General features: G+C 44.7%; 1 protein-coding gene across 5 annotated transcripts in view; it reads left to right on the top strand.

Moving 5' to 3' along the window:
* The window catches only part of LOC123508326 (serine-rich adhesin for platelets-like), a 303,730-nt gene that overhangs the window by 130,708 nt on the left and 163,022 nt on the right, over positions 1-10,000 (top strand). For all 5 annotated transcript variants that reach the window (XM_045261940.1, XM_045261939.1, XM_045261938.1 and 2 more), the window contains one exon: positions 4,844-5,854. In XM_045261940.1, the coding sequence (XP_045117875.1) occupies positions 4,844-5,854 (1,011 nt within the window). The remainder of the gene's footprint in view (positions 1-4,843; positions 5,855-10,000) is intronic.

Raw genomic sequence — 10,000 nt, 5'->3', positions numbered from 1 at the left:
ACATAGAAGGAATTATGGAAAATTATTGAAGTTAAGTAAGAGAAATAGAGAAAACGAGAAATACGAAGAGAGAGAGAGAGAGAGAGAGAGAGAGAGAGAGAGAGAGAGAGAGAACAAGCTAGTGGAAGATTAATCAGGAATGAGGAACTGAGAGTGGATAGAAGTGGAGTGAGTCCTTGTATTGTGTAGCGATGGACGTGTTGAAAGATAGTGGCTGATGGAGTGGACGAGGAGTGGTTGTCTCGGAGGAGAGAGGGACTCGGTGGAAGATAGTGGATGATGGAAGGCTGGAGATGGAATTAAGCTTTCGTGGAAGTACAAGACGAGGCAAGGTGTTTGGGACTTTTTCTTTTTCTTGTTTTTTTTTTTTTTTTTTTTTTTTGTCATGATTGGGTTATGGTACTACTACTACTACTACTACTACTACTACTACTACTACTACTACTACTACTACTACTACTACTACTACTACTACTACTACTACTACTACTACTACCATTACTACTACTACTAATACAGAAAACGGTGATCACATGCAGAGAGTTGGTTTTGAAAAGTTAATACATTTTTTTTCAACTTGAATCTGGAATAAAAGGGAAAATGGTGGTGTTGGTGTTGGTGTTGGTGGTGGTGGTGGAGGTGGTGGTGGTGGTGGTGGTGGTGGTGGTGGTGGTGGTGGTGGTGGTGGTATCAGTTTCATATTCAAACTTCACAATTTCTTTTTTCTCTTCGTGCAATTCCTCGGTTGATTTGGCGCAACTAATGAAATGTAACGAAAGTGAGCCAGTTTTCTTTTTCTCTCCTCGTCTTCATCCTCCTCCTCCTCTTCTTCTTCTTCTTCTTCTTCTTCTTCTTCTTCTTCTTCTTCTTCTTCTTCTTCTTCTTCTTCTTCTTCTTCTTCTTCTTCTTCTTCTTCTTCTTCTTCTTCTTCTTCTTCTTCTTCTTCTTCTTCTTCTTCTTCTTCTTCTTCTTCTTCTTCATTTTCCTCTTCCTCTTCCTCTATCGTTTTACCTTTTCCTTTCTCCTCGTGCTCTTTCTTCTTCTTTCACTTCTTGTTGTTGTTATTGTTTTGTTTTGTTCTTTATCTTCCGTCTTCATCTTCGTCTTCCTTCTTTTCTTCTTCTTCATCCTCGACTTTTTCTTAATTTCATTACTTTTCTTCATTACTCTTCCTCTCTCTCCTCACCCCTCTCCTCCTTTTTCTCTTTCTTTTCCTCCTCCTCCTCCTCCTCCTCCTCCTCCTCCTCCTCCTCCTCCTCCTCCTCCTCCTCCTCCTCCTCTAAAACTGGTTAACATGTCACTAAAATTACAGAAACATCCTTAAAAACCCGTGTCACTTCAACTAGAGCCTTTTGAAAATAGAGAAGGTGCTGTGAGGCGCGGAGGTGTTTCAGAATAGGGTATCTCTAAAACACCACTCCATGTCGAGCTGCGAGGTTCTCCGTTTTACACTATTCGCCTGCTCTTCGCCCCGCCAGATGGAGCGAGGGAGCGAGCTGATCGTTGCCAACCCGGCGGGGAAAAACGTGTTGTGTGTATAGTCAGTTGGGTGCAAATTAAATCAGGCGTGCCTATTACCTCTTGTTATTTATGTGGAGGTCATGATTACTATCGCCAGGAGTCCCCGCGCCACGCCTCCCCACACACACACACACACACACACACACACACACGTCTGCCCCCACGTCTCCCCCCACGTCCCTCTCCTAAGGCCACTCATCTTCAGTTCACCATCTCCTCTGTTCGTTTGTGAAAAGGTATCCTAGTATCCTTCACATTTTCCGTTATTCTTTTTCTCCCTATTCCTTTCCTTCATTCTCTTTTTCTATTCTTTCTCCTTTGTATTCTCTTCATTTCCTCTTCTCTCCTTCCCCATGTCCTCCGTTCGCCTCTGAAATGGTATTCTAATGTCCTTCACAATATCCTGTACTTCTTTTTTCTCCCTATCCTTTTTCTTAGTGCTCTTTTCCTACTCTCCCTTCTTTTCTTCCTCTTCTCTTCTTTCCCATTCTTATCTTCGCTTCTGAAAAATTATTCTAGTATCCTTCACTTATCCTTTACTCCTTTTCTCACTTTCCTTTTCCTTCATTTTCTTTTGCTATTCTCTCTCTCCCTTGCATCCTGTTTTCTTCCTCTTCTCTTCTTCCCTATTCTTATCTTTCCTTCCTCATTGTTATATTTGCTTCTAAAAAGTATCCTAGTATCCTGCAGTCTCTCTCGCCGTGTCCTTTCTTCTTATCCTTTCCCTTCATCCTCTCTCTCCCGTCCTCTCCTTTCTCTTACCTCTTCTTCATTGCATCCCATTCTCCTCCCTTTGTTTTTCTCACTTCATTTCTCATCTCTTGCAGTTTCCTTTATCTTACTCTCCTTCGTTTCCTCTTTATTGTTCTTTCTCTTATCTCGTTTTCTTCATCTTTCTTATATTCTTAACCCCTTCAATTATATTTTATCTTCTATCTCCTTTGTGATTACTTTCTCCTCCTGTCTCCTCATCCTTTCCTTTTACCTCTCCCTGTCCTGTTCCTTCTCCCGTTCCCCACTTCCCCATCCCTTCCATCGCATGCTTCCCTCTATCCTCACCCATCAAAACCGTCTCTTTTCTCTCTATTTCTTCCCCCCCCCTTCTCGCCTTTCTCTTAACCCCTTCCTTTCACCTCTCAAATCTTGTCCTTTCTCTCTTATCTCCTCTTCACTTTCCCATCCCTCATCCTCTCCCTTCTGTCCTGTAAAACCATCCTATTTCTTACCTCCTGGTGTTTCCTTTCACTTCACCCCTTCCTTTCACCTTGTCCCGCCCTATCCTGGCATTATATAATCTTTATGTTATGCTAATACTAAATTGACTTGCCTTTTTAATCCTGTCCTTTCTTCTCCTTTCCCTTCAAGTGTTCATCTGTCCAGTCTATCCACGTCCCCCTCTCCTTCAGTACCACAGGGAAGGGAAAGAAGTGTTTGGGACGTGTGTTTAAGGATGTTTTCTTTCATACATCTGATTTGAGAGTCGTGGCAATTTCAAGTATTTGCTAGAGGTTTTATAAAGTCTAGATGAAAAATGTGTGGCCATTGATTTGTTTAGTGCGTCTCAGGGAATCAGTTGTTAAAAGGAGAGTTTGTAATGAAAAGTGTGAAAAATATTGGTAAGTTTTCCTTATCTAAAAATTATGACTTTTTTCATAATTTGGCCAAAAAAAAAAAAAAAATTGTCCTATATGAAATTGGGTTAAGTGCTTACCAGTTTCTATTGGTAAGCGTACGCGCGCGCGCACACACACACACACACACACACACACACACACACACACACACACACACACACACACACACACACACTAACCGAAACTCTGGGCGTGCTGACTTGTATTAAGTTTCTCAGTTCATGAATGGCCTTGAGACAGGGAGGTTTGTGTGTGTGTGTGTGTGTGTGTGTGTGTGTGTGTGTGTGTGTGTGTGTGTGTGTGTGTGTGTGTTAGGGCAGCAACCAATTCATGAGTCTTGCATCGAATCTTATTTTTACACTTTTCGAGTTCTTGCTACACACACACACACACACACACACACACACACACACACACACACACACACACACACACACACACACACACACACACACACACGGTAGTAGTTTAACAAGTTTCTCATTATTACACTTCAAAAAAAAAGTAACAAACCAAACATATTTTTGAAGCACTACCAAACCAAATACAGAACCAATAAAAACCTGTAAAATTCTCCTTCCTTTCCATAAAAAAAAAAAAAAAAAACTGCCCCCAAAAAATCAGAAAATAATAAAATCACACCTGTATTATAACATTCCTCAATACCCTGACCTAAAATCAACCCTTCTTTTTCTATTCTTACATTCTAACTTTTATCTTACATTCAGGCTTTCTTCCCGTCTAACATTACGAACCCTAACGACATTGTGATATTGTTCTCTTATTTCTTCCCCTCGTCCGCCCTTCGCCCCGCGCCTAATATGTGAAGAATCCAATCCAATTATGCAACGAATGGTAAAAGTGACTGTGAGAATTCTGGGTCCTTTTGTTTTTCCTCTTAAGTTTTTGGTCAAGGTTGAGGCGTTGGAATGGTGTGTGTGTGTGTGTGTGTGTGTGTGTGTGTGTGTGTGTGTGTGTGTGGCATTTGTGTGGGCGATCTAACGTGTTTTTACATTTTTTCCTTCATTTTTTTTTCTCCTCGTTTATTGTTAATGAAAGTCTCCTTGAGGTTCTGTGTAGGCTCATTTTGTAACGGTAACTAGGCCTACTGTATATGAGTAAGAAAAAGAAGAAGAGGAGGAGAAGGAGGAAGAGGAAGGAGAGGTAAGGTCAGAGGTCCGAAGAGTGCAGAGAAAACGAGGCATGTGGAAAGTTTAGCTAAGTTAGTGATGTATGATTCCGTTTTCTTTGATTTGGTGTATCGGGGAGAGGGACTATAGTTCAAGGCTCTCATGTCCACCTTTGCTATAGAAATATAATGCGTGTCTTTGCCTCCCTGCACGATGAATACAAGCCAGTGTTTCTTTGCTCCTTGTGTCCCGCGTGTTAGGTGTGTTGGTGCGTTGGTGTGTTGTTTTTCGTGGCAGTCTTCGTGGTGTCATTCACGTCTTCAGGGTCATTATCAATTTTTTTTTCTTTCCTATTTTGGTTTAAGAATTTTTGTTGCGCATGGTGATGAATTAGTAATATTAACTGTTTTTTCTTTTATATTACAAATGTTCTTTACTACTACTACTACTACTACTACTACTACTACTACTACTACTACTACTACTACTACTACTACTACTACTACTACTACTACTACTACTACTACTGAAGCTCACATTACTTCTTCCCTCCCGCAGAAGTAACCACGAGAGCGGCGAGGACGGCAGGGACATCGGGTCGCCGCGGCACGCCCCTGAGCGGCGGGAGAGCGGCCGCTTCCCCTCCGCTGCCCGACTCCTGCGTTCCCTGGGCCGCAGCAATCGTGATGACTCTGGGAGTGGGGCGCAGGGCAGGGATTCTGACGCCCGGCTGTCCCGCGCCAACCCCAGCTACCACTCCGAGGGCAAAGGGCTCAAGAAGAAGAACAACTGGACTTCTGAGAGGGAATTAAACCACTCCCTGAGCCCGGCGCAGAAGGAGAGGAGCCACAGCTTCTGCGAGAAATCTAACAGCGCCTCCAAGCGTCGCTACTCCTACCATGACAATAAGACTCTGCGGGAGGAGACCAGGGGGCGCCTCGAGCGGCAGGAGAGCAATCATGGTGGCTCCAGTACCTTGGCGTCCCCCACACACTCCCTCGACCAGTCTCACCCGCCCACGTCCACCCCCCTCTCCTCCCATCCACCACAGCCGCCCATTTCTACATCCGCGACCACTCCCCCGCCATGCACGCCGTCCCCCGCTGCCTCATCCTCCTCGTCCCCTTCCTCCTCCTCGTCCTCCTCCACCACACCCACGCTACCCAAGTCGGTGTCCTCGCAGCCTCCCTCGCCCATAGACAACTCCCAGACCGAGAACATTTACGAGAACCTTCCCCCACGCAAGGTTAAAAATGACACTGCAAATAACGACGGCGAGGGCGGGCACGGGCGAGTCGTGGAGCGTGGAGAGCGTGAGCGGAGGTCCTCGAGGAAGCTCACCAAAGACTCTGGATATGAAACCTCGCCGTACAGTGAGAGTGACTACGCAAACATTGACTTGTACTCCGAAGTGGATGCGTCGGGTGAGGTGGAGGGCGACGGGGACGACGTGACTTTAGCGCCGGAGTCTGAGTTGGCCTCTCCGCCCTCGCCATCAGTCCCCCGCCACCCTGACCCCGGTGCAGCCCCCTTGCCACCGCGGCCCCCGACACACCACGGCAGAATGAGGTGAGTACTATTTGTGTTTCTTTTGTCTTGTTTGTATGTGGAGTTGAAGTGGTGGGTTATCGTGTGTGTGTGTGTGTGTGTGTGTGTGTGTGTGTGTGTGTGTGTGTGTGTGTGTGTGTGTGTGTGTGAGACTGCTATCGCGCGGAATGCTCTTGTTACTAATCTTTCGTGTCAAGGAGAATTTTTACACGATGACTAACTGCAAAGACACATTCAAACGCGCACTTACTCCAATAATGCATTTTCTTTCGCCTAAATAAACATTGAGGACGAAAATAACCTGTACGACTACACACAGAACCAAATAAAACCTAAATTACGGCGCACAGAGAGGAGGATAGAGGAAAGAAGAAGAAGAAGAAGAGGAAGAGGAAGAGGAGGAGGAAGTGGCGGACGTGGTAGAGTTGGAGTTATCGATAAGAAGATACGATAAGATAAAGATGCCACGACGCTAAGGTTAGACATCCTCAGTCATATGTTACCCGTGTTGCTGAAACGTGAACCAGTGACACCCTAGTATCTCCCTCACGTCACTTCACAAAACCAACACTTTTCCCTGTGACCTGTGACCTGACGGAGGGTTTTCACGGCTCGCATTATGGCCAGGTCAACAGAGCAGTGCCTCGCGTCAGCATTACAAAGGTGTGGTGTTTCCTGACGATAAGAAGGCTCGGCGTGTGAAGTATTGGAGGAAAATGGATCGGCCACGCGTGAAATATACTGTCATTCTGGGCCAGAGAGGCTGAAAGGAAGCGTTAAGTCGCGTGTGTTAGCTTGAGTGCAGGTTACCGTGGGGTCAATCAGAGGGAAGGTTGCTCGCTTATGTATCCTATGGTCTTTTTTTTTATTATTTCCTTGTGTTCATTCAAGTTCCTGACGTCTGCAGCCTTCCGTGTCTGAGCGGGACATGGCGTGAGGGAAGTGGAAACAATGATTTGTGGTCGTGCATTCAATTCCTGGTGGAGATGTGGAGGATGTGGTGTTTTTATGCAGTTTGTAATATATTTTGAGGTAACAGTGAAGAGAGGCTTTCATCACTGATCTGGGCGTAACTCATGTGAAGTGCAATAAAGATAGAAAGCCTTTTACTACTACTACTACTACTACTACTACTACTACTACTACTACTACTACTACTACTACTACTACTACTACTACTACTACTACTACTGCCAAGACCAAGGAGGAAAAAGATTGCTCATTATGTTGCTCCCTGAAAGTTATTTGTGCATGAAAATTCTAAAAGAGTTGACCAGTTTAGTGTTGAAAGTGTCTTGATACTACTACTACTACTACTACTACTACTACTACTACTACTACTACTACTACTACTACTACTACTACTACTACTACTACTACTACTACTACTACTACCACTACCACCACTGCCACTACTACTACCACAACTACCACCAACACCACTACTACTGCTACTACTGTGCCACGACATGCTCAAGTGGAGGTACGACAGGAACACAGTGCCCAAGGAGAGACGGCGCCCGAGGTCGTTCATGGAGTGTGGGTGCCAGAGAAGGTAAACAAACAAAAGCACGTGTCAACATTCGCCTCTTTGTGCCTCGTGACTCGTGCATTCCTTACACGCTTGGTGATTTTGGTGTGGTGTGATGTGCAGTGGTGTGGTTTGGTGTGTGTGTGTGTGTGTGTGTGTGTGTGTGGTGTGGTGTGGTGTGGTGTGGTGTGGTATAGTGTAATGTGGTGTTAATTGGTGTTGATTTGCGTGGTGTGGTGTTGATTGTGTGTGTAGTGATCAGCAACACTCGTCCCTCTTGTCTTTGTGTTCTGTTTATTGGTTATTAGTTATGTGCACGCCAGGTGGTTAGGCGTTGATAAGAGAGGTTCGATGACACACACACACACACACACACACACACACACACACACACACACACACACACACACACACACACACACACACACACACACACACACACACACACACACACACACACACACACACACACACACACACACACACACACACACACACACACACACACACACACACACACACACACACACACACACACACACACACACACACACACACACACACACACACACACACACACACACACACACACACACACACACACACACCTGTTTTCAGCGCTTTAGATAGTCTCCAGGTCTCACAAAAGCACAATTTTTTTTTTTGTCTCTTTGTAGTATGAAAGACTTTATATAATAGTCTTTAACTCCTTCAGTACTGGGACACATTTTTATCCTGAGATTTGAGTACGATTAGACCACTTTAGCTACATTAGAAAGGGTTTATGGAGGTCAGAAGATTAATGGCCAGAGTCTTTACTGTTTTAATCCTCCACATGAGTTTCTGAAGCTGTATACAATCACCAAACAGTAAGCAGAATGAATAGGGAAACGCGTCACGGTACTGAACGGGTTAATGTCGTGAGCTGGTACATATCTCACTGAAAGGGTTAAGTAATGGTAGTGGATGGGTTAATACGTACCACTGATGAGCCTCACCTGTCCGCCACACCTGCCCAGCCTCATGACATCACGCCCGCTCCCCTTCCTGAGTGAGGCGATGCTACGAATTAAATGTGGCGCGGAGAACATCTGAGTTTCTGTATAACTTGTATTCTCAAACACTTCTTTGCTTCACCTCTACTATTTCAAAACGCTTTTATTTGAATTTATACGAGTTTTTAAGGTGTTTTTATGGTTTTAGAGGCAGAGTGACAAGATTTATACTTTACTATCTGTAGGAACACTTGAAAATCCCGCTAATCATCTCTGTGGCCTTGGAAAATTGTCACGCTCGGAAAGAAAAGCGATTTTTAAGGGTATTTCTACTGATCTAGAGGCAGAGTGACAAGATTTTTACTTTATTAGCTGTAGAAATACTCTCGAAGGTCACGCTTAATCATCTCTGTGGTCCTTGAAAATAGTGGTGGTGAGAGAGCAAAGCGTTTCTGAATACGGGCGTAAGTCTTTCTGTTGACTGAGTGTGTGTTGTTTGTAAAGAGGAAAGGCGCTAGGACTGTTACCCCTGCCAGGACTGTCCCCCGTCAAGATTGTTACTTGTATCCCCGCAAAGATTATTATTTGTACCCTCCACCAGGACTGTCACTGTTACTTGTACCCCCACCAGGACTGTTTTACTTGAACGCCCAACATGGCTGTTACTTATACCCGCGCTAGAACTATTACTTGTACCCCTGCCAGGACTGTTACCCTCGCTAGAACTGTTACCCTCGCCAGGACTGTTTCCCCTGCTTCATCACAAGGGGCAAGTGTTCGCCTCACAAAGTGGTCCTCGCTGCGTGCGTGGCGGGGTGGCGGCTGCTCCTCTCCTTAGTGGGCGTGTACCGTAAGATGCCTCGGTAATTTTCCCTCGTAAATGTTCCACTCACAAAGATTTTTCCGAAAAGTTGTGCCTTCTATTATAGATTTTGCTGGATTGTTCATTAATTTATGTGTGTATGTATGTATTTATGTATGTATATTATTTTTTACATGTGAAGGAAGCTAATGACGAGAAATCGAATAGAAAAAAAACTCTTTAAATTACAGCTCACCCTCGAAAAAAAAAAAAATGAAATAAAACACGTTAGATCACGAAAACTGGTCGCAGAAGAAATGATTTTAGTGGAGAATTTTCATGGAGGAACCTTCGTGACTTGAATTAAGAGTTGATGTCACTCATTGAAATCCTGAATAGTGAAGCTTTGAATCCGCCAGCGATGACATTCGATACTCCAACACTGCCGAGGGTGCTTGCTGCTCGGGATCTGATAGGATGGTGATGGTGAAGGTGGTGACGGTGGTGATGGTGGTGAGGGTGGTGACGGAGGTGCCCTTGGAGCCTCACCTCGTGCTCACCTCGCTCCTCAGGGTTGCCGCGTGTCCGAGACTACTTAAGCTCCTCAATACTGGGATACATTTTAACCTTGAGATTTATGTACGATTAGACTATTTTATTGACATTAGGAAGAGTCTATGGAGGTCAGAAGATTAATGGCTAAAGTCTTCACTATTTCACTCCCCCCCACATGAGTTTCTGAAGCTGTGTAAAGCCACCAAGTAGTAAGCAGAATTAATACGAAAACGCGTCATGGCACTGAAGAGGTTAACCCGGTGCAGGACAAAGGGAAGATCACA

The sequence above is a fragment of the Portunus trituberculatus genome, chromosome 24 (assembly GCF_017591435.1).
Source record: "Portunus trituberculatus isolate SZX2019 chromosome 24, ASM1759143v1, whole genome shotgun sequence".
Taxonomy (NCBI): domain Eukaryota; kingdom Metazoa; phylum Arthropoda; class Malacostraca; order Decapoda; family Portunidae; genus Portunus; species Portunus trituberculatus.
Note: the sequence above shows the minus strand (reverse complement) of the source record. Positions and strands in the feature narration are given on the sequence as shown.